The 24,965-nt window shown below is 45.3% G+C and overlaps 2 protein-coding genes across 4 annotated transcripts in view; one reads left to right on the top strand and one right to left on the bottom strand.

The window, feature by feature from the left end:
* The window catches only part of PPP3CA (protein phosphatase 3 catalytic subunit alpha), a 298,091-nt gene extending 287,028 nt beyond the window's left edge, over positions 1-11,063 (bottom strand). Inside the window, exon 1 of one of the 3 annotated variants that reach the window (XM_020284523.2) lies at positions 10,445-11,063. In XM_020284523.2, coding sequence (XP_020140112.1) covers positions 10,445-10,502 — 58 coding nt within the window. In that variant the 5' untranslated portion in view covers positions 10,503-11,063. Of the gene's footprint in view, positions 1-10,099; positions 10,140-10,444 lie in introns of those variants that run through there. The other 2 variants (XM_020284525.2, XM_075998704.1) reach the window with 2 other exon arrangements.
* LOC109730132 (uncharacterized) lies at positions 10,827-12,434 on the top strand. The gene is made up of 3 exons (XM_075998588.1): positions 10,827-11,012; positions 11,320-11,455; positions 11,756-12,434. Exons 1-3 carry the CDS (start codon positions 10,827-10,829, stop codon positions 12,244-12,246), a joined length of 813 nt encoding a protein of 270 aa, XP_075854703.1. The 3' UTR covers positions 12,247-12,434.
* Positions 12,435-24,965: the final 12,531 nt, after the last annotated feature.

Here is a 24,965-nt window from a genome sequence, read left to right as displayed (position 1 = left end):
AGTGCAGGCCGTGGGGGCTAGTGCAGGCCGTGGGGGCTAGTGCAGGCCGTCGGGGCTAGTGCAGGCCGTGGGGGCTAGTGCAGGCCGTCGGGGCTAGTGCAGGCCGTCGGGGCTAGTGCAGGCCGTGGGGGCTAGTGCAGGCCGTGGGGGCTAGTGCAGGCCGTGGGGGCTAGTGCAGGCCGTGGGGGCTAGCGCAGGCCGTCGGGGCTAGCGCAGGCCGTGGGGGCTAGCGCAGGCCGTGGGGGCTAGCGCAGGCCGTCGGGGCTAGCGCAGGCCGTCGGGGCTAGTGCAGGCCGTCGGGGCTAGTGCAGGCCGTCGGGGCTAGCGCAGGCCGTGGGGGCTAGCGCAGGCCGTCGGGGCTAGCGCAGGCCGTCGGGGCTAGCGCAGGCCGTCGGGGCTAGCGCAGGCCGTCGGGGCTAGCGCAGGCCGTCGGGGCTAGCGCAGGCCGTGGGGGCTAGCGCAGGCCGTGGGGGCTAGCGCAGGCCGTGGGGGCTAGCGCAGGCCGTGGGGGCTAGCGCAGGCCGTCGGGGCTAGCGCAGGCCCTCGGGGCTAGCGCAGGCCGTCGGGGCTAGCGCAGGCCGTGGGGGCTAGCGCAGGCCGTCGGGGCTAGCGCAGGCCGTCGGGGCTAGCGCAGGCCGTCGGGGCTAGCGCAGGCCGTCGGGGCTAGCGCAGGCCGTCGGGGCTAGCGCAGGCCGTGGGGGCTAGCGCAGGCCGTGGGGGCTAGCGCAGGCCGTGGGGGCTAGCGCAGGCCGTGGGGGCTAGTGCAGGCCGTGGGGGCTAGTGCAGGCCGTGGGGGCTAGCGCAGGCCGTCGGGGCTAGTGCAGGCCGTGGGGGCTAGCGCAGGCCGTCGGGGCTAGTGCAGGCCGTGGGGGCTAGTGCAGGCCGTGGGGGCTAGTGCAGGCCGTCGGGGCTAGTGCAGGCCGTGGGGGCTAGTGCAGGCCGTCGGGGCTAGTGCAGGCCGTCGGGGCTAGTGCAGGCCGTGGGGGCTAGTGCAGGTCGTCGGGGCTAGTGCAGGCCGTGGGGGCTAGTGCAGGCCGTCGGGGCTAGTGCAGGCCGTGGGCGCCTGCAAGGAGCGCCCGGCGCAGGGCCTCGCCCCACGGCCTCCCTGCAGGCGGCCCGGGCCAGCCGTGTCCAAAGACACTCGCCAGGAGCCAGGTGGGCAGAGCTGACCGGAGCACCTGCCTCCGTGCCGGGCGAGGCTCGCCGGGCCACACACGCACGGCGCCCCGCAGCCCACTGGGCCCTGGCGCCTCCATTCCTCCGCGCTGCGCGCCGCGCAGTCTGACGGCTCCGGGCGCTCGCACGGCTGGCCCGCTCGCGCCCGCACCTCTTCCCGGGAAGGAAACCCTCGCCCAGCGCCGCCACAGCCGGCCGCACCCCGACAGCCGGCCGCACCCCGACTGGCACCGCACGCCCCGCCACGCGCTGCCCTGGGAGCGCCGCTCCCGCGAGCCGGCCACCGCGCCAAAACATGACATCCCCGTTAATAAGACAGAGTCTTTCAAAACCTCACGTGAAAACAGACTTCTAAAAGGACTGGGGCTTAGAGATCAAGAAAGTCATCAGATGTTTCTGAGCTGATCATGGTTTAAGATCAACAGAATTTCAAAACAGAAAAGAGCCCCGTGATTAGAGACTGACATCCATCTCGTCCTCCATCTGCCACCCCATCCTCCAACAGCCGCGCACTGCAGCGGCCTGAGCTGGGCTGCGCACACAGGTAAGCCGAGTCCTCTCCAGGGCTCCCCGCTTCCTGGGGAGAAGCAGCGGACGGGTAAACCAATCACGGCGGCGACATGCTCTATCCAGGGGTCCCCTGCGAGAAGGAAGAGGCTCAGCCCCTCTGCTCCAAGTGAAGGTGTCAAGAGATGCAGGTCACAGAGCAGGTGACATCCGGCTGGAGCTTAAATGAAGAGAACTAAATGATCAGGAGAACTCCTGCCATCCCAATAATCAGGCCCACGCAGAGAAGGTGTATGTGTTCTTTAATAGCATCAAATATACAGAGCAAACCAACAATGCCATATTTTATCATTAAAAAAAAAAGTAATTCCTTTGTAAAAAAGAAATTACAAACAAAATTACAAACAAAAGATAACACAAACTTGAAATCCTGACTCAGGTCCTGTCATTTTAAAAAAACTATTATGTTTTTAATTTAATTTGATAAAATGGCTTAGCTTACAAAATGTTTAAAAACAAATGTCAACGGATGGCTCAAAGCCCACTTGGGAGAACACAGGAGTCGGCGGAGTTAGTGCCACCTTTCTTTTTCTAACAGCTCACTGCCCATCTATCTTTGTGTTGGATAGCATCCAATGACATTTTGGGGGCCAGAGAAGGGCAGAAGGTCACGTTGGAAAAGGCTCCATTTCTGGATTACAAAAGCATTACAGAAAATGATAAATTGAGATGTAAACAAAAAAAAAAAAGAGGTTTTCTTTTGTTTGGGTTTGATTTTTTCATAAAATTCACCAGGTTATTTTCTCTTCAAGTCTAAATTCTGGACCATAATTAAAATATTCAAATCACGCAATAAATCAAACACTAAGTGATTAACCTATCTTTTCTCACTTTTCAAAAATTGATTGACCTAAGGAGAAATATAACAAAAACCGAAAGAAAGCTCTCAAGTTCAAGCTAATAAGCTATGTTGAAAGGAATTTAGCCTCTTAGATTCAGCAGGCATAAAGTCAGTTCGTTCCAATGACCAGCCAAAAGCTGCTCTCAATCTTACTGTGTTGCCTGATTGATGCCTCCTTCTCATTCTCCATCCTCTGACTGGGCCAGAGAAGGGAGTATTCCAATTCACCAGTCACCATACACAACCATTCACAAAGAATCAGAACTTAATAGAATGCACTCAACATAAACACATAATTCGTCTTCATTTTATGGCTTCAGAAGGCACGTTAGAATTTTGCAAGGCCCAAATAATTCAACAAGAACTTATTCAGTGCATAATAAGCAAGGCATTGAGTTAGGCACCACTGGTCCAATGACCATATTTTCCAAACTACAACTCTCACTGCACATATTAACAAATAATTTTATGTAACTTCCAAGTATATGCAGCAACATGGGAGACATAGTTTAGACACTGACAGACTAAAATTTCCAAAACATTCTAATATTACATAGAAACAACTGAACATTTTAAATCAGAACTAGTAACTCCACCCAGAAAAAGGAAAACTGGGGCAATACAGTCACAATAGGCCTGGTGTGGTGGCTCACACCTATGATCCTACCACTTTGGGAGACCCAGGCAAGAAGAGTGCTTGAGCTCAGGAGTTCGAGACCTGCCTAAGCAAGAGCGAGACCCTGGCTATACTAAAAATAGAAAAAATTAGCTTGGCATGGTGGTGTGCACCTATAGTCCTAGCTATTTGGAAGGCTAAAGCAGGAGAATCACTTGAGCCCAGGAATATGAGGTTGCTGTGAGTTAGGCTGATGTCATAGGACTATAGCTCGGGCAACAGAGCAAGACTCTGTCTCAAAAAAAAAAAAAAAAAATATATATATATATAGTCACCATAGAAAGGATTTTCTTTAGGTCTAAGAATTTTAGAGCTGATGAAAATTTCTTTAAAATTTAATCTCTCTCTGAACATCAACTATCATTCATCTGGTTTCATAACTGTAGAATGTACCTGAAACTGACACACACGGTGAGATGGTATATAGTAATCTAGAGTCAGCTTTTACACATCCCTGATATCTACTTGTTTTATTCTTTTGCAGATACATGCAGAATTTCTAGTTGCAAGGGACAGAATTTAATAGAAAGACCATCTTTTAAATTATAGTCATAGTATATTTTGCTCTGAGACAGAGGCCTGGGTTAAAGGAATAAAAAGAAGAAAAACACACCATCATTCCTCTCTATGATGGTCTCAGAAAGATTCTACCATAATTCCAAAAACACAGCATTTTAATAATATATTATTACTTCCTCAGCCAGGGGTTTTATTTTATTTTTTTTTTTAACATCTAAAGCTTTCACTTGCCATTGGTCTAGGTCCTCAAATAGATAGTCAATCTGATTTAAGCCATTATTTGGAACACCAAACCAAGGAGGAATTGAAATTGTTATTTGACTTCTTATAACTGATGGCTTCAAATTGAACACAGAAAATTGTAAAATAAAACAAATTTAAAATGCTGAAAATGTCAAGAGTATTAAAGACTTAATTTACAAACTGAAATCTTTCAGTGCCTACACCACTCCCACAGGATGACTGATCTTAAAAAAGGAGTGGAACACCTAAGGAGCACTGGCCAACATTTTCATGTGAGCTTTCTCTAGAAATTAACAAAATCCTCAAACTAGAGCAACAGTGTGGGTCATTATCTGTAGTTCAAAGAGGCTTAAGATAGTACCTTTCAAAATAAAAGTAAATAAAACTTCTTTGCAGGAAAGTATGCTATGTTATTTCTATTTGTGTGTGTGTGTAATGAAAAACAATGTCTAATGGTATTTCTTTAGTGAACCTCATGTCAAGATCAAACCAGATTACAACATTTATCACCAGAATTTTATGTTTCTGCTAAATACAGAAATACAAAAGATTCTCGTAATCAAACTATTTTACATAGCTAGTAATTTAGTAAAACAAAATGGGAAACAAAATATGTTGACATCTTAAAAACACCAAAAGAAGTGACAATTTTCAAAAATATTTTCAAGCAAGAAGAGCCTCTTTAATAATGAAAAAAATGTACTTACACTTACCTGCATTCTAGACCCACCTGTGATCATTCTATCTATTCTGTTTCCATTTCCTTAACTATAAAAATAAATGTCATCATAAGCTACTGCTGTAGACCCAAGGCATCCATGGCTTTCAATATTAATGGTTCTGACTATTCTCAGGTGACCTGAAAACACATTAACACGCTGTCATTGTAATTCTGTGTCAGTGGTGACTGCATTGTCGTCACCAGGCGAGCAGATGCAGTGTAATCACCCAGCCTCCCGCGCCCCATTCGATGATCCTTTGGTCTTTGCGAGCGACAGTAGTGGGTACAATTACTGCCCTTTTATGTATAAGGAAAGTAGCCTGTGGAGTTACAATATATAACAGTGCCATTACAGAAAGCTGACATTCAAACAATAAGAAAGATAAAAAAGTAAGTTGAAATTCAAGATCTCACCATATCCCTCTTGAATAGCAAAAGACCACTATGCTAGAAAGTTGCTAGAAGAACTGACAAAATTTTTTAGTAATTATCAAAATTCCATAACATAAATCATCACCATTCCTCATAGCTCTAGAAGTGCTGATATATTTTCACAAAACTTTCCAATGTTAATTTCACCAGATTTGCTAAAAGGAGAGTATCTCTAGAAAAATGCTGTATTCCAATGGGGTCACTCTAAATGGGTTGTTTATTTGCTTTCATAATTAGTTTCAACTTTACACATGACTGACACAAAAAGATAAAGAAAAGCATTAGAGGCCAGTTATAAAAGTTATAAATGCATGGTATATCAAAGTCCTATATTTCATATCTCTAAAATTGTAAATAAAAACAGGGCAGAAAGAAACAGATGTAAAAAGATATTTTTTAACTAACAAACAAATCTTAGAGTACACCTCACTAGATTCTAAGATAATAATTTTTCATATTTTAAATGAATATCTGAAAATATATTGTCCACTTAAAGTAAGGGTTCTGCCCCCTACTTCTCCAAAAGAATATTATTTTTCAAATGCTGATTATCCTCACTGATACCATTTTAGAATCACTGGAATTCCCAAGTCATAGTCTCAATTGTTGCCTTAAGCTTTAAATTTACAGAATGTTTTAAAAACAATGCACTTGTGTTATATTTACTTTATAGAACACCTGAATGGAAATATTAATGAATACATTAAGCAAATTTTTGATTAACAGCATGAATTTGCATGCTGTTCACTAGTCCTGAAAAGAATTTGTTCTCTTAAGCATATTAACCATGCTGGAACTATGTTGTTGTAATATTAATTAGGTGAGGGGACCCCTTTCTTCATATACAGTGCTGATTTAACTTCAGCCACCAAACACCAACGTTTAATCATAACAAAGTTAAATTAATGATACTGAACTAATGAGGTTGCACTATACTCACACGGAAAACCAGATATATGGAGCAACTCAACTGATGGTAACAAAATGTCGGTAAAATAAATTTACAATGAGTTCTTCCTGGCAAACCACAAAGAAATGGCATTATTTACTACTGTATTTTAAAATCTGAACATGACAGTTATTACCAATATACTATATTTTGGTTTTCTTTTTAAGTAGTATTGCTGATCTCACTCAGCTAGGAATACTGGTGGCTTGAATCCTTATTTACCTAACGATGATTTCTTTAATTAGCATCTTCTTGCATTTACCGTCTTAGCTATCTTTCCAGAATTTTCGTATGCATACTTGGTCTACTCAAAGAGTGTATAAGCTGCCAAAACACAAGGAAAAACAGCTCATGCCCCACGGCCAAAAGCAACAGTACACGAAGCACAACAGTGCACCACCTAGAGTTTTGGGGAGAGTCCCTAGAACTCTTCCCAGGAACTTACACCTCAATAGCCTGCCATGGTACCCAAAATCTCTACTGTTTTGGTTTCGGTTTAGATAAAAGCCCACCACCAAATACTCAGAGATGGGAAAAGAGAAAAGGTCAAGAGATATAACAAAGCCACACACTCGGAATCACATACAGTTTAATTTCCCCCGAGTATTATATTTTTCACTATCATGTAGCAAAATTCTATGGCCAGGAGGGAATGTTTGGGCCAGATAAAAGCATTCCAGGCAGAAACAGGCGGGGAGAAATGAAGAGAAGGCGAAGTTGGAACAGGCTTGCAGAGAGAGCAGCACTGCAGCGAAATGCAGGCTACAGGGTGTGTTGGTGGGTGGGAGGAAGCCTTCGATTCTTCTAGTTATTGCCCCGAGTCTTTTGCCTTAGAGCTACGTAGCATTTCTTTAAAAAATACAACATAAAACAATAAATGGATCAAATTATTCTGATTCCCAGCAAATGGCATTACCAAAATGTTTGCTCTGCTAAGCATCACGGTAATGCCCACATTCTTATACTTTCCATTGTTTTATTAATTCAAGAATAGTCAAAATGAAGCCACACCAGTTTTGCTAACTGAAGTAACCTTTTTTTCGGAAGTAATGTAAACGAATGCTTTCAACTCCATTGCCATCACTTCCTTTCATTTTTAAGGTTTGGAAACCTGATCAGGATCTCTGAACACACTCTAGCGCCGTGGTCCTCACCCTGGGCAGGGCTACGGCCCAGTACTGGTCCACCCACCCACAGCACCCTCCCCCACCCTTCCGCCCTCCCATCCCTGGAAAACTATCTTCCATGAAACAGGTCACTGGTGCCAAGAAGGTTGGGGACTGCTGCTACAAACCTAAAAAACGACAGTTAATTAAGACAAATTCAACTCAACCTACCTCTCTAAAGTTGCATTAAGGAAGTCTGATTAAGAAAGTGGCCACATGCACAGAGCAGGACCACAGACGCTGCAGACTCAGAAGGGCAAGAGGATGGGAGGGCGTTAGGGGAGTGAGGGCTGAAAAATTACTTAAAGGATACAATGTACACTATTCACGTAATGGTTACACTATAAGCCCAGACTTCACAACTAAGCACTATATCTATGTAGAAAAAAAAATTGTACTTGTACCCCCAAATCTATAAAAATTTTTAATAATGCATAAAAAATGGTCACATCATCATACTACTACAAACAAAACCAGAAACACAACTTTATTTGTAAACAGCAATTTGTTATACAACAAAAGCCAGATCACACTCATGAAGATATCTATAAACAAATGGCATGGCATGACATGGTAATAATGATCTGAATATTAAGGAGCACAAATATTTCCTCAAAGATAAACTCTTCTCTGTGTTAAAGAATGAGTTAAAGAATGGCCACTGAGAGGAAGCTGTATCAAAATTCAAAGTCATGGTTTTGTATTGTATTATCTAATTTGTGTAAACATGAAAAATCATTTGATAATTGGTTTTCCACTCAGCATATATGGACTTTTTGCTCACTAAACATATGAACAGTATATACATATTCAAGGGGAAATGCTATTTCATAGAAGAACTGATAATCAAAATAGATTATCATCTCAAATAACTAATCATAAAAATCTTAAGTATGACAAAATGTCGAACACAACTTTGGATGATGCCTTTCGAGCCAACAAGCTAAAGTCTACAAGGAAACATAAGAGAAATAGTAGCAGTGGGCCCACCTTAAAATCAGGATTCACCAACAAAACTTTTTCTATAATCACAATTTCACATTTAACAGTTGACATCCAGATCCCTATCAAAACAAATGCAACATTTATTTTTCTATTTTGAGTCTATTACCCACATTTGCATTTCAGTTCTGCAAAAGTATGTAAATTAAATTTTTGGAATGATGGCTGGGTGTATGTACTTATAATTAAAAAGTCATTTATAATAATAATAGCATTAGGAAAAAGCAAGGCAAAATAACTATGGAATGACTGAAGAAGGACTCTTCCGTATTAACTGGAAAAGACACAAAGCAAGAATGGATGAACAATTATTTTAACATTGTTCACCAGATGACAACCTTACACTTACATTAAGAATATACATTTTGTGATTTAAAGCAGGGAATGTGACTGTGTGTGTGCACAGGAGTGTGTTTTTTTATTGCTAAAACATTTAATGGTATCACTTGAATTACAATCTTTATGTTGTTTTGAAAATGGGTTGTATTAACCTACAGATTGGAGCTACACCTAAGCTTAACATACTAGGGAGATATTTGTCATTCTCGGATATTTCCCCAAAAGGTCTTAATTTTTGAAAATGTCAACATATGAAAATGTCAAACATAGATAGCTCTATTAATGAATTTGAATTGACTACATGAGAAGCCATAGTTGCAGGAAAAATTAAATAGTTGTGCATCTATCTGTAATCCTAATTCAAATCACTTTTGCAGAGCTCTTTCCTCGTTATTTTCATGGGTCTCTGAATCTTGCACTGAAGCAGGAATGATTCCAATATAATCAAAACAAAAGTAGATATTTTGTTCTTTCTCAAAAAAGAACACAATTTCCCCTACCACCACCACCACGCACACATAAAAATTCCTTAGAAAAACTAAAAGGAGCAAAGATTATTTCTGAAAGCCCAGAGGAACTTATGTCCAGAGTCTCTATAGGGTGCTGGGTGACTTCACCTAAGTGTGCACGGAGCAGATGACTTCACTGCTTGCACTCTAGCTGCACGCACTGGCCGCGTCAGATACCAGCTCTGTTCCAGAGACGGACAGACAGACAGACACACTTCCCTGTCTACACCAGCCAGTGCTGTTTGCAATTCCAGAGGCCAGCACCGCGCATGGCCCGTGCCCATCCCTGCTCTGCCGGCTGTCCTGACCCCGGGAATAAGAGACACTACTCCATCCTGGCGGATCTGCCCTGTGGCCTCATCCTTCCAGGATTCGCAGGACGGTTCCTCCCCCTCCACCTGGGGTCCATGTGCAGTGGGGACCCGCGACCACTACCTGCGCCTTCCTCATCACAGCCCTGCTTCTCTTTGCCAGCACCCCAGAGCCACCCCGGCCAGCGGCCACGGTCCCGGGCGGGGAGGAAAGGCGACACTAGGAGCCAGCAGCCCGTTACCAAAGGGGTGCGGGGCAGGGAGGACCGCGAGGCGAGGCTACCCTCGGGAGGTGTGCACGAGCGGGGAGCCCCCCGGGAGCCACGGCGGCCGGGCGGGGTGGCGAGGGGGCGGGAGAACGGCCTCCACGACTCCCCCGGGCCTGCGGGGGAATCCCGGCGCGGCGGGCCCGCGGGTGCTCCCCGCCCCCCGCGCCCCGCAGCCGCGCCGCCCCCGCCCCGCGCGGAAGGAAGCGGCCCCCCCACGCTCTCCCGCGCTCTCGCGAGCCCGGTGCAGGCCTTCCCGGGGAGGGGGGGCGCGCACGGAACTGCTGCAATGGAGCGCCCGCGAGCCCCGCGAGCCAGCGGGCGCTGGAAAGCCACGGCCGCATAAAAATGCCATGTTAATTTTTTAAAAGCCATAACTCACCCCTCCCTCTGCAAAAGAAAACCATAAACCCGATCCCATGCAAACCTGCGAGCAGCCACCCACTTCCTATTTCTGTCACAGCAGCTACACCCTGCCAGCAGCCACCCCAGCGCCCCTCCCGCCCCCGCCGCCGCCCCCGCCGCCTACCCCCGGCTCAGCCCTGGGCCAACTGACGCCCCCGTCCGCAAAAATGTCCCGAGTGGGGCCAGGCGGGGCGCGGGGGCGGGGGAGGGTCGCGGGTTGCACGACATCCTAGAAGGTCCGCGGCCGGGCGCGGAGACCCAGGCGGGGGAGGGGAGGCGGCGGCGCCTGCGGCACTCGGGGCACCCGCGGGCGCCCGCTTACCTTTCACCACCCTGTCGGTCGTCGACAACTTGGGATCAAGTGCCTTGGGCTCGGACATCTCCAGCCGCCGGGGTCAGCGAGGCGCTGCGCGTCCGTCCGACTGCACACCCGACCGCACGGCGGGCCAACGCTCGAGCCGCCGCTGCCGCTGCGCCCGCGGTGGGCTCTGCGCTCCGCGCCGGCTCAAAGTTGCCGCTCGCCCGCGTCCGCCGCGCCCCGCGTCCGCCGCGCGTGGGTCCCCGATCGATGCCCGAGCACGCCTCCCGGTCCTCTGCGCTCCGGGGGAGGGACGCGAGAGGCGCTGGAGCACCCACCGGCTCGCAGACCGGCGCCGCGGAATGGAGCCCCGCGCGCGCTCTCGGCCGGGATTAAGACCGATCACATGGGGAGGGCCGGGGGCGAGGCGGGAGAGGCAAGGCCGCCGCTGTCAGCGCCGCCAGCCGCACTCGGCGTCCCCGCAGCGAGACGCGCGCCGCCGCCGCTGCCGCCCCACGCCGAGCGCCGCCGCCGAGACGTCCCGCCGCGCCCCGCGCCCCCGCGCCGCTCGCTCGGCCGGCCGCGGACACCGGCAGACAGTCCCGCACGACCCAGCCCTGCGCCGCCGCCGCGCCGCCCCCGCCGCCGCCCCTTCCTCCCCCGGCCCCGCCCCCCGCGCCGCCGCCGCCGCCGCCGCCGCCGCCCTCCCGCGGCGCCCCGGCCGCCCGCCCCGCGTCGCGGGCCCGCGCGCTCATTGGCCGGCGCGCGCGTCGCTCAGCGCCGGGGGGGGGGCTCCCCGCGCCCCGCCCCCGCGCCGCGCTCTCCCCGCGGCCGGGCCCGCGCCCGCCGCCGCGCCGCCCGCCCTGCCCAGGTGTCGCGGTCGCCGGCAGGCGGGTTAGGGGAGGAGAGCGGGCGGGGGTCGCGGCTGGGAGGGGGCGGGCTCTGCCACGCCGCCCCCATCGAGCCTCCGGTCCCGCACCCGCGCACCCCGCGCCTCTTGGCCGCCGCGCCCGGGCGGCGGGGCCGAGCCGCCGAGTGAGTAGCGCGGAGCCGTCCCCGGCGAGCGCGCGGCCCGCGAGAGGGCGACACGAGAGGAGGCGGCGGGGTGGGGGTGGGGTGGGGACCGGGGCGACCCCGGGCGGGGAAGGGAGAGCGCGGGGAGGTCCGCGCCGCGGCGCAGCTGCTGTCGCTGCCGCAGCTGTCCGGGAGGGTCGCCGCGCGGCGACGCACCGACGGTGCGCCTGGGGCGGGCGGGCCCCGGCGGTGATGGGTGCACGGCTGTTTTTACTAACGGAGCTTCAGTGCTGGCGTGGTGGCCCCTACTGTCCCCCCAAGCACGCACGCCTTCGGAGGACCGGGCCGCGGCCGAGAGTGCGGGACGCTGCGAGACGCAGGAGCCGGGCTCCGAGCAGGATGGAGACGGAGACCCGGCGACCCCGGGCGACTCGGAGTCACGGGGCAGCGCAGCGCTGCAGGACTCGGAGGAGGAACGGGGAGGCGGAGAAACGCGGGAGAGGGTTGACACACACGCACGCAGCCAGTGGTGGGGACAGGTGACACCACACTTCCTTTCCTGCTCCTTCCCGTCACCCAGCGCCCACTCGGTGCCCCAGTGCCTGCAAGGCCTTGGAGCCCGAGCGACCCCACACTTGTCCCTCCCGCAGGAAGGCGCTGTCCCTTTCCACCCGCCTGCCGCGCCACAGAATCCGAGAAGCGAGTCTCCCCACCGGAGGGTCCCCTCCACACAGCCCCTCTCCCCACCGGCCTCAGCCCTCAAGCACTCCCAAGGCGGTTGGAGCTTCTTTAGGAATTTTGAAGAAAGCTGAATAAATTTCTCACCCTCCGTCCTTCCTGTTCATTTCCAAATTCCTTCGGTGTCAGGTTTTTCCTATTTCCTGAATTGGACCATGGCCCCAATAAAAGGCCTAATAAACGGGCTAGGGAGCTAGGAGATGGAGCCAGGAAAAGTGTTTTGGGGACAGGGATTAAATTAAACGTTAGACTTGAAAAATAAGTTATCGTAACAGACTCATTGTGCTGGCGCGTGACTTGGGGAGCGCGGCCTGGAAACACAGGGGCGCCGAGGCCGCCCCGCGGAGCGGCAAGGCGGGTGCGCGCCACATGCGACACGCCGCATGCCACGCGCGGCGCCTGCCAGCGCCCGGGATCTGGCGCCCCGTGTACAGCCCCAGGAGAGTGGGTGGTCATTAGGCAGCCAATTCCTTCAATAAATATGTATTGCGTTCCTTTTATTTATGTGCCAGACGCCGTGGTGGGTGATTTGGGGAGGACGGCGGGAGGAGGCGATGTATTTGAAAATGATCCTTGCCCTCAATTAAGCTTAGAGTCCTTAGAATTGTCAGAGGACACAAAATTAGGAGCTCTGAGATGCCGCCCTCGTCTGCTCGGAAGGGCTTGTTGGAACCCTCCTGAGCACAGGCCGAGCTAGCTGCTGAGGCACATCTGGGACGTCGGGCCCGGCCAGGTGGCGCACAGCCGCGGAGGGTGCCAAGAGCTGCGGGCGTCCGGGCCTGCTTCAGGAAAGACGGGAGACCGCGTCCAGGGATGCTGGTTCTCTCCCACAGGCTGCAGAAAGACGAAGTTCCCCCCGTTATTTGGATTAAACTTCTCACCAGCATAGGGCGAACCTCTCTGAGCCAAGATCAGAAGGCTCGAGATGTCAGCGCCGTAGAAACGCTCTACCGTGCAGACGGGACACAGGCACACCTTTCGGGCACACCCTGTAGTCCGCTACAGGTCCAGGACCCCTCCCAGCTGAGGCATGTGTGGGGAAAAAAGGTATGAATCACAATCACTTTACGACACATCTTATTATCATTAGAAACTTGTAATGCACGTGGACGATTCCATCGCTGCTGCAGCACGGAAATTTCTTACATGCAATTGGACCCGACTCTAAGGAAAACTAGACGGCAGCATCTTAGCTAGAGACTCGGTTCACACACCTGGCCTACTGCAGTACGCGTCTTTTTTATTCAAATATTCTGCCAGACCTCCTACTATTAATACCTGCTACTGCCACTCCTTTATTTTTTATTTTTATTTATTTTTTTGATCCTGTTAAACTGCCCAAGCAGTCCTGGATTGTATTTCCACTTGCATACAAGATAACCTTCCATTTGGAATTTACACCTTCGAAGAGTTACTTCGATTACCAAATGCTGACTTCGACGATGTCCACTGCTTATCAAGAAAAAGTAAAGGAAGAAAGAAATTTGACAAAAGACAACTTTTTGTCACCAAAAAAATGATGTGTCCCCTTCCTTCATATCATTCGCTCAGCTAGGGCTTCCATTTGCCAGCCTGCTCTGGCTCTCATCCCAGCGGGTCCGCGGTGGCCCGCTCTGGTCAGCGGGCTGGGCGGCCGAGTTGGGGTCGCCAGGGGCAAAGGCGGCTGAGCAGCAGCTGCGGTCCCCAGCCTGCGCCCCGCCCTGTGTCCGGACGCAGGGGCGTCTGAAAGCGCAGGCGACAGAACACGGGGAGAAACGCCTGCGCCCCTCAATTACCGCGCAGAGGGATTCTGCCCACCACTAAGAAAGTCTGCATTAGACATTGCCTGAAAAAGAAAGAAATGTTTATTGTGTTACTCCATTAGAATATGTTTGTTAGGGCAGCTAGTATTATATTACCAAATTAGCATGCAAAGGTTAGTATGTTAGTTCAAAAAGTAAAATCCTTAGAAAAATCTAGAATTCTTGTCTATCAGAAGATTAAAAATACTCTAATTTCTTTTAATACATGAACATCACATCTTAATTTTCTAAAAATGAATTATTCATTTGCCAGTTGTGTTTTGAACACCTGTACAGGGCACTGTGCTAGGTGATACATTAGTTAATGTATGGAGAAAAGAATTCAGAGAAAGAATCTCGAAGTCTTTTTATTATTATTATTTCAAAATATTAAGGGGGTATAAATGTTCTTGTTACATGGCTTGAGTCAGGGCTATAAATGTGCCCATCACCCAAATAGTGTTCATTGTACCTGTTCGGTGGTTTTTTGACCCTCGCCTCCCTCACCCCTGCTTGATTTCCAATGACTTTTACTTCCGTCTGTGCACTCTTGTGCCCATTAGTTCTAATAAATTAGTTCCAATTTGTCAGAGAGTATATGTGATGTTTGTTTTTCCATTTTTAAGATAACTTCACTTAGGATAATGGTCTCCAATTCTTTCCAAATTGCCACCAAAGGCATTAATTCACCCTTTCTTATGGCCAGTAGTATTCCACGATATACATATACCACATTTTGTTAATCCATTCATGAATTGATGGGCACTTGGCTTGATTCCAGATCTTTGCAATTGTGAGTTGTGCTGCAATAAACATTTCAGTGTACGTGTCTTTTTTATAAAATGACTTCTTTTCCCATGGATAGATACCCACTGTTTTCCATAGGGGTTGTAATAATTTGCAGTCCCACCAACAGTGTTTAAGTGTTCCTTTCTCTATGCATCCACACCAGCATCTATTGTTTTTGGACTTTTTAATAAAAGCCATTCTAACATTAGTAAGGTGATATCTCATTCTGGTTTTAATTTGCATTTCCCTGTTGATTAGTATGTTGGGCATTTTTTCATATTTTTTGGCCATTTGTCTATCTTCTTTTGAAAAACTTCTGTTCGTGTCTTTTGCCCACCTTTTAATGTTTTTTTCCTTGCTAATTTCTTTGAGTTGTTTATAAATTCTGAATATTATCCCCTTACTGGATGTGTGGTTTGTGAATATTTTCCCCATGGAACCTCAAAGTCTTATATAGGAATTATACACATATTATCTTTGGTAAAATTTAAGTGTAGTTTCTACTTCCCCTTGCTGTTGGAGACTACAAACTAATTTACTATTAGCTTCGTCACAACTAATTACGAAGATCAAGTTGTGGGGTAGGAAAGAAAACAGTGTGGATTTGGAGCCATCTGTGCATTTAAATGTTCCACACTGCCTGCTTCCATTGGCATCAATTGTAGCAAGTGAAAAACATTTGAGTTTGCACTTAAGTGCTCTGCTAGATTCCAGAGACCTTATTTTTGATATTGTATTTTGTATCCTATTTTGAGTCTAACCTGCTTTTAAAATTTTGGGCATTCCTTTGGTTCTTGGATGAATTTATTATCATTTGGACATTAAAAGTTGAATGATAACTTCTGATTATGGGTCTTCTGAGCCCTGCACTTTGTTCTGAGTAGTTGATGATGGACAGCAGTGTGTTTGACCTGTTCTCACTTGAGCTGGAGGAGCATAACGCCGAGGACCTGCACAGCATACAGCCAGTCCTGGTAGGGCCATGGACCTGCCTGACAGCTTGATTGACGATGTTAGATCTAATTCCTGTGACATTCCCGTCTAACGATGCTGAGCTCTACCTTGTTCCTATAGAGGTTCTATGAAATTCATTATTCTATATGAATTTTATTTCAGGTTCAAACTAAAAAGGACTTTTTTTTTTTATTGCTTTTGAAATTTTATTGAGCCTCGTTTTTCTTCAGCAGACAGTTTTACCCACTTAAAGGAAAGTTATTTCTTAAAAAACATTAAAAATTTTTATACAAAATGTATTCAGAAATAAATTTAACTTTTTCCATCAGAGATTAAACTATGACTTGTGGGATTATATGCTAAGTATAATATGGAGAGATATATTTTACATAAAATTAGGCAAAGCTATTTCTGAGCATTATTCATTTATATTTAATAAATGCATACTCCTATTTATTTGTTTTATTTATATTTTTATCTTCATGTCATATCTCAGTTCTGGGCACACAGTAGATGCTCAATAAATTTTGTTAAGTGAATTTTTAAAATGTATTAATATGCACTATGGAAGGTACTAGGCTAAGTACCACAGTCCCTGCTCTCAGGGAAATTTCAATATGGCCAAAAGAAAGACAGACAGACATATATATCTTAGACAGTTTGAATTCAAATTTTATTACTGCTTTTGAAATTATGAATAGATTAATGGCGTCAAGTCATAAATGCTTACATTTAAAATAACTATGTCCTATTATATTAAAAAATCCAAGAAAAATACAGGCTGTAAAACTTATGTATTCTGGCTTTTCCAAACTCAGAATTTCAGAATATTTGACCTGAAATGAGCTGAAATTTACATTTTAAGTGCTTTGAGAACACTTCAACCATAACAATAAAAGGCTTACTAATCAAACTATAGATACCACCAAATTGTAGGAGACTGGGTAAATCAAGTTCGGAGAAAGATTGTCAGGGCTTTTAAAAGCACATTTGCATATACAAAATCAACATAGTAATTAGAAATGAGTTCCACCCATCCAAGTTGGCAGAGATATACCTTTACTGGAAGCAGATCTTGTCCATTATTAATTAAGAATTCATGAATTTGCAAGTAAATGTTCTATTAAGATGAGCCTTGTGTTCAGACTAGCCATCTTTCCACTTCTAATTGGCAATGTTTTATTTTGCTGGTGTTCATGGTTAGTGGAAGGCATACATTCAGTAGGTATTTATTGATCATCTGTACATATCAGGCACTGGGAATATAACATGAAAAAAAGAAAAGTCTCTGCCCTAATAAAACTTAATATTCTAGTGAGGAGAGACAGATAATAGAAAAAGACAATTAAAAACGATTCCACATACACACATGTATGAGGGTCAAGTGGATTATGTGATAAACATAAACATAATGCACAGTGGTAAGGGCATTAAAAAAAGCGATAGGAAAAAGTGTACTATAGTCAGCCTTCTGTATCCATACGTTCTGCATCCGCAGATTCAACCAAACTCAAATTGAAAATATTCAAAAAAAAAAAAAGAAAGAAAAAGAAAACTGCATCTGTACTGAACATGTGCAGTTTTTTCTTGTGATTTCCTAAACAATACAGTACAATAACTATTGCATAGTATTTACGTTGCATTAAGTGTTATAATATAGAGATTATTTAAATTATATGGGAGCATGTGCATAGGTTATATACAAAAACCACTCCATTTTATAGCATGGACTTGAGCATCCATGGATTTTGGTATCCTCAGGAGGTCCAGGAACAAATTCCCTTCTGGGATGGGAGGGTAGTGTCTCTACAGTCAAGCAAACAAACTGAACTGTGTCAACAAGGCTGATAGGTTGAGTAAACTGACAACTGAGAATTATTCGTTTTCACAAAAGAGGAGCTTATTGATGATCTTGAAGCAGCCTTCTATACCTAACTAAAATAACCCCTCGTCGCTCTCTGCCTCTTTGTGCCAATTCGATTCCTCTTCAGTATTTATAACTACTTGGCATTTTGTGCCCGTGTGTGTTCTGTGTGTGTGCGGTGCTTGTTTGTCTGTCTTCTGTCAGCTACTTAGATGGCAGGAACTTTGAGATCAGGGACTTGTTTGTTCACAGCTGAATTTCCAATGCCTGCAACGTGCCCAGCACATGCAAGGTGCTTAATAAATGTTTGTTGAAAAAAAAAAAATGTGTTTATGATGCTAGTCCGGGTTGGTTTTTCTAATTTTCCCACTAGTTGAAATAAGCCTTTAAAACAATTTATGGGAAAAAATTAAAAGTTAATGTTTAGGTTTTAAGTTAAAAAATCAGCTTTCACAGAATAAAGACAGTTGACTCAGGCCTTCGGGGTGAGAAATGGAATGGGAATTCAGGAGTTTAGCTGTTTACCATGAGGCGTGTCTCTCACACAACCCTGATACAGGAATCACGACTGTGTAAATCCAGGGCTGGGCGCAGCATTACTCATAGTTCTTCTTTCTCCGGATACACAAAGGGTTCTATTGTCTGCCAAATCCAAGCTATTTCATGGTGATAAGTTAGACCACACATCAGCAATTTTCAGGAAGGAAGTGGCAGGGTTTGGGTTATGGTTGTTTACATGCAATTCCTCAAAAGAATTTCCCTCTCTCTTTCAGGGTATTCCTGATGTCCATCCCAAAGAAATCTAGCCTGTCGGGGAAATCGTGCCAGATATGCTTCAGAATGCCTGTCCTGCCACACCCCCGTTTGGGTACAGTGCCAGGCCCCTCACCTGCTCGGTGATCGCCAGGGCTAAGGTTTAACCACTGCTGTCACAGGGGCCTGGACTGGGGGGACACCTAAACTAGAGGACACAGTGACTCTTAGCTTCCCTAACCTCATTTTCAAAAGTAAGGCTGATCATGTGCCCTCTGTGAAGAGTTTGATCTTAAAATTCAGAGGAAAGTTGGTTGTGCTTGTCTGAATGAAAGTGTCGCAGGCTGGGCCTAAGGCGACCACAAGCACATGATTCACGTGCAAAGGACGTAAACAGATGAAGCCTTTCTGGACAGAGGGGTAACAGGTCAGATTCAGCAGGGGAGGAGAGAGCAGAAAGAGAGAAATTCCAAAACCCGTGTTCCTTTTTGTCTGTCTTAAGGCCTATTTGTTTAGATTTTTTCTAGGTACATAAGAATCCTCAATATCCTTAATCCATGTTTTCTAGAACCGGTTTGAGTGTTATGTTCTTTTTAACCAGAAGCCCTCTCACGGAAGCACGTGGGAGACTAAAACGAGCATTCCTGTTGTCTCTGTGCACACTCTGAGCCGAGAATCGAGAAGAGAACATCAGTAGAGAGACTCACTCTGACCGGGGTCTTGGCAAGTCTTGGGGTTATTAATTGAACACAGTCCATGCTGATTTCCATGCCACTATTAGGCAGTTTATAGCCAAAATGGTGTAGTAAAAATGGAAAATCTCAGGATCTTAACAAAGATGTGAAGTTCTCTGTAGGTCTGGGCCACCGCCTCCGTGTGCTGGCCCAGCATTCCGGCCCGCGGTCAGACAGCACAAGTCCCGCGGGCTGGGGCGGGCTGGGGAGGGTGGGAGGGCTGGGGCGGGCTGGGGAGGCAGCCCAGCAGCTCCTGCTTGGAAGTGCAAGTGTCGTGAATGACTCCACTCTCATGTCATGGCCCTGAACTCATCACTTGTCCATTCCCAATTTCAAGAGGGGCAGAGGTACGTGGTTCTCCTGCATGCTCAAAATTAGAAATCAAATATTTATAAAGGGTAATAATGCCAATCATCATTTCTAAATAACCCATCTAACCCTGTGGGACTTCTGTGTAGTACCCAGTGACCAGGGTATGTGTCTCTTCTCTGTTTCATGTGCCAAACGGTTCTGGAGTAGCTGTGGTGTGTGTGCACACCCACACACATGCACACACACACACACACACACACAACGTATCACATCTTCATTAAGAGATAACGTCTTTGATTTAATTCTCTAGACTAAAAAATCACTTTTTGTTCCTTAACCATGACCTGGACCATGGGTCCTCAAACTACGGCCTTAGGGCTATATGTGGCCCACCAAGGACATTTATCCAGCCCTCTGGGTGTTTTTGCCACCGCTGCCGGTCCTGCTGAGCAGCCTTCCAGGGCCCACAGTGCGCATGTGTGGAACGTGTGCCGCACTCTCCGACGGCGAGCCAACGTTCTGAGGGACAGTGAACTGGCCCCCTGTTTAAAAAGTTTGAGGACCCCTGGCCTGGACTAAGCATTTCCGTTCTCCTGAATATACCTACTTCCTAGGTAATTATAATGAATAGTCAACTAAGTAAATTTGGGATCCCTAGATGTAGACCCTAAGATAAAGATTCATATAAGCTGGGTACAGTGGCTCACACCTGTAATTCCAGCACTTCGGGAGGCCGAGGCAGGAGGATCACTTGAGGCCAGGAGTTTGAGACCAGCCTGGGCAAGAGCAAGACCCTGTGTCTCCAAAATTCTTTAAAAATTAAATAATTTTTTAAAAGAGTCATATAAATGTGATTTATTAAAGAGTACTCTGGAGAAACACCGGGAGGGAAGTAGGAAACGTGATAGGGCAGAGAAGGCAGCCGAGCAAGGTGAGCTGCCGCGCAGAGCCCCACAGGCGGCACCTCCGGCTCTGTCCCGCAAGGGGCCTCTGGGGACTCTAAGTCACACCTCTGAGCTGCACCACCAGGGCCCAGGGAGCTGAGGATTCTTACCCACCAGTCCCGGATGAGGACGTTTTCAGGGAGCTGTAAATCCTGGGCACTTTCTCCTCTGTCCACATTCTGGTAAAATCCAGAAAAGCGTGCGAGGACAGAGCTCTGAAAGAGACGCAGGTTGGCGCACACAGGAGGGCCGGCCGTGCGTGGAGAGGAAGGGCGAGAGAGGCTCCAGGCGGGCGCGGGGCTCACGCGGGGCAGGATCGGAGGCTGCTTGGAAAAGGGACAGTGCAAGGAAAGCAACCAGGGCCTTGCATTGAAGAGACACAGTGAAAAGAAAACCATACCTCTTCTCATGTCGCTTCAGAGCGCTCTCCTTCCCCCTCCACATGGGCTGGAGCATCTTAGGAATGAGCATGATGGGATTTCGTGGCGGATAGCCTCGCTCCTTCCCCAATTCCAAAATAATGTCCCTTCTATTGCCTGAAATTCTTGAGTCACGGAAGAGAATATTTTTAATCCTTTATGGTTGGACTAAAGTCAAAATCTTCCTAAAACAGGAATGACATTAACACAACTCAGAAATGAAGCCGGTCCCAGGTTTTCACAGGTAAGTCTTCTTCCCAGCCTGGGAAAATTTCGGTGACGTATTGGAGAGGAAAGTGCCTTTTCTCACCAAGGCGAAAGATGGTGGCTGGGCCCTGTGACTCCATCTATTTCCTGAAAACCACGTATTACTTATGTCTGTTAGAATTCAGAAGGGAGATGCTGGTAGGAACACATATTTATAATCTGTTGGAATTGAAAAACAAAATCAGTGTTTGTTTCTTTTTTTTCCTCATAGAAAAGTCTACTTTAGATTATTGGTTTCACAATTAAGAACTAACTTTGCCAATTACCTTCTTTGGCAGACATTTTCTCTAAATTAAATACGTTAAATTTGCCTTTCTAATGTTTTGGTGAAAAATATTTAACACAGACATGCAATATATAACATTCTGAAAATTAACATTATGTTTAACTATTTAATCTTCAATATAAAACTTTAGCTGATTACTAAAAATATAATTAAAAAATTATTTTGGTGGTACTAAAGCGAAAACATTGACCACCTCAAGATTAGTAAAATATGTTCACCCAGACTCAACCACTATGACCAAGACAGGCTGTCCAAACCCATTTTTCTTTTTCTTTTCAGACTCTTGAATGCCTCATGACCATAAGGCCACAAGACTGGCTGATTAACCTAGCGACCAAGATGTGAACGTATTTGCTAGTTTCTTGTCGTGCATGAGAGAGAAGAGACAACACAAGTATACTAGGTACCCAAAAGGTGGTAATTTTTTATCTTCCAGGGGAAAGGAATAAAAACAATGAACTTTACTTGCTTTATAATTTTGCAAAATATGAATATCAAACTTTTATAGCACTCTACAGTGAATAAATGTTATATATATATTTATTCCATCTTATTCTCATAATATTTAAGTGGATTTTTTTGTCTTAATGTATCTAAAAGCCAAAGCCGAGATGGAAATTCTTTACACATGACTTCTTTATTGAGCAGGTGCCCTCAGGAGGAGGGGAGTGGAGGGGGCTGGCAGGAAATAGGAGCTGGGTCAGTGAGTGGGTTCAACTGGGCGTTAACTTCAGTCTAATCCCACGGAGTTGGACCACCCTCACCTTTAGTACTCCTGTCTCCGAGGGAGGTCCCTGCTAGAACAGTACTCCAGGAGCAATTCTGTAGAGAAGACAGCCACTGTCAGCCAACACTCACAGCAGACGGGGGTGGGTAAGGAGGATCTAGGAGGAGCCCCAATACGTCTCCAAAAATAAGGAAACCAAGGCTCAGAAAGGTGAACTCTCTCTCCGCAGGGTTCTGGGCAGTAGACACGGAGTTATGGCATAAATTCGGGTCTTCTGACAGTGAATCTCAGGGTTCCCATGTCATATTGTCTCATGCCAGTGATCATAGCTCATGGAGTCAAACAGTTGATGTGAAGTCAAATATATGACTTTAGGCAGGTTACTTAACATTTTTATAAATCTCGATGTCTTAATCTGAAAAATCGGAACAATAATAACTACTCGTGGTATTATTCTGAGGATAAAAATACACATGCTAAGCAATTATCTTTGTGCCTTGCATAGTATAAATGTTCCCAAATATCCATTTTCCTTTCTTTTATCTTTCAACTATGAATATACACATGAAAATAATATAGAGAATATATTGGATAACACATAAATGTGTACACATCACCCATAGGGAACAATGTCAAACTGATCGGGTCTCCTGGAGAGTCCTTCTGGTCCACGTTGCCGCCATGAAAGCTCTAAAATTGACTACTACAATTTGGTGATTATGTTCTGTTTTTTGAGCTTGTATACTTAAGAAAAAGCTTTTGAAATATAACACATGGATAAAAGTACAATAAGTGCGCAGCTTAATGAATTATTGCAAAGTAAACACACCCCTATGTGACCATGCCATGGTCACAGGTCTAGAAATAGAACATTCCAGCAGCCCAGAACCTCCCACCTCTCATTTAGAATCCTCTACCAATTGCCAATTACTAACAATTACTAGTTCCTGCTTCCTAAAGGTGATAGCTCTCAGGGATTATAATACCATGAATATTTTTTATGCCAGCTTGAAGTTTATGTAAATGGAATCAAATAATATTAACAGTACTAATATGTTATATTTGCTTTTTTTTCACTCCACTCATCTATATTTTTTGTGCATAGCTCTGGTTTTTATTTTCATGGTTGAATAGTATTACTATATATGTATATTTATTTAAATATTCTATTGGTTATAAACATTTTGGTTGTTTCCAGTTTTAGACTATTACCAATAAATGCTTCAGTACATATTACTGAGCTTGTCATTTGGTAAACATGTGCATGTATTTCTTTTGAGTATAAATATAGAAGTAAAATTGCTGAGTTCTAAAGTATGTTGATGATTAACTTGAATTAATACTGCTAAACAACTTTTTTAAGTGGCTGTAACAATTTGCACTCCACTCCTCAGCAATAAAAAACTCTTACTGCTCCAAATTCTCATCAACACTTGGTCTTCTCTGTTCTGTTTTTAGTTTTGCCATTCTGGTAGCAGATCACTACACACCTACCAGAATTTTGTTTTTACGTTCTATTTCTCTGATGTGTAATGATATTGAGCATCTTTTCATGTGTTCAGTGGCCATTTTGATATTCCTTTTTGTGAGTGACGTAAGTCTATTTCCTTATTTCCATTGGATTGTCTTTTTCTTCATGATTTTTAGAAGTTCTCTCTATATTTTGGATAATACCATTTTGTTGGCTTTTTGTTCTCTCCTTCTATAACTTGATTTTTGCTCTTATAATAAGGTGTCTTTTGATTCAGATAAATTCTTAATTTTAAAATAGTCAAATTTGTGGATCTGACTCTTACAGTCTGCACACGTGGTGTTTTAAAAAATCTTTGTCCACCCCATATTTATAGATATATTCTCTATGTTAAATTCTAGATGCTTTATTCTTTTACATTTCCCATTTAGTTGTAACCTGGAACTTATTTTTATTTATTGTGTGTGGTAGCAGTTAAGAACTACCTGGAACTTATTTTTATTTATTGTGTGTGGTAGCAGTTAAAGCTTATTTTTGCCACATGGATATTCAGTTAACGGAACAGTGTCAGTGCAAAGACTGTCCTTCTGCCACTGTTCGGCAGTGCCACAGTAGGCACAAATCGAGCAGTCCCACACACTCGGGTCTGCCTCTGAGCACCCTACTCTGATCTGTGGTTCTACTCATTTATTCTCGTGCCAACACTACTCTTTCTTTATTACTGTAGCTCTGCAATTATTCTGATATAAAACAGAGCAGATTCTTCTTATTTTTTCTTCTTTAAGGTTACTTTGGTTATTTGCATTTCAATCTATAAAAAAATCCACTGAGTACAAAAACACAGTTAAACAGAAGCAAATATCTAGTATTATTTGATAGTACAGTAGGGAAATTATAGTTAATAATAATTCTTTTTGTTCCTGTTTCTAAATATATTTTATTTTTTTCTTACACCCAAGGTAATATATATTTATTGTAGAAAATTTAGAAAATGTGGATTCACAGAAGGAAATAAAATTATAATCACCTATATTCTTACTGTCTATTAATAACAATTGTGAATATTTAACTGTGTCCATCTAATTTTATATAAAATATACATTTACTTAATTAAACATATATACCTAATATATTCATGCATACATATATACATATATGTTTCCTATTTTTAAGTAACTTACTTTTTTCATTCAACAATTTATAGTGAATGTTTTTTATGACATTAAATACTGTATCATAGGAACTTGCCATAATTTATTCTGTTATACCAACAAGAGTCAAGCTGAGAAACAAATCAATGACTCAATACCTTTACAATAGCAACAAAGAAAACAAAATACCTAGGAATGTATTTAATTAAGGAGATGAAAGACCTCTACAGGGAGAACTATGAAACACTAAGAAAGGAAATAGCAGAGGACATAAACAGACGGAAAAATATAGCATGATCATGGATCTGTAGAATTAACATTGTGAAAATGTCTATACTACC

This window comes from Microcebus murinus, chromosome 29 (assembly GCF_040939455.1).
Source record: "Microcebus murinus isolate Inina chromosome 29, M.murinus_Inina_mat1.0, whole genome shotgun sequence".
In the NCBI taxonomy this organism is placed as follows: Eukaryota; Metazoa; Chordata; class Mammalia; order Primates; family Cheirogaleidae; genus Microcebus; species Microcebus murinus.
The sequence above is the reverse complement of the archived record's forward strand: the minus strand, read 5'-3'. Positions and strand labels throughout refer to the sequence as shown.

Coding starts and splice junctions, on each gene's coding strand:
- LOC109730132 (XM_075998588.1), top strand. CDS start 10,827: ATGGGGAGGGCCGGGGGCGAGGCGGGAGAGGCAAGGCCGCCGCTGTCA. Junction 11,013..11,319: donor TCGGCCGGCCGCGGACACCG/GCAGACAGTCCC, acceptor CAGGCGGGTTAG/GGGAGGAGAGCGGGCGGGGG. Junction 11,456..11,755: donor CGGCGGGGCCGAGCCGCCGA/GTGAGTAGCGCG, acceptor TGTCCCCCCAAG/CACGCACGCCTTCGGAGGAC.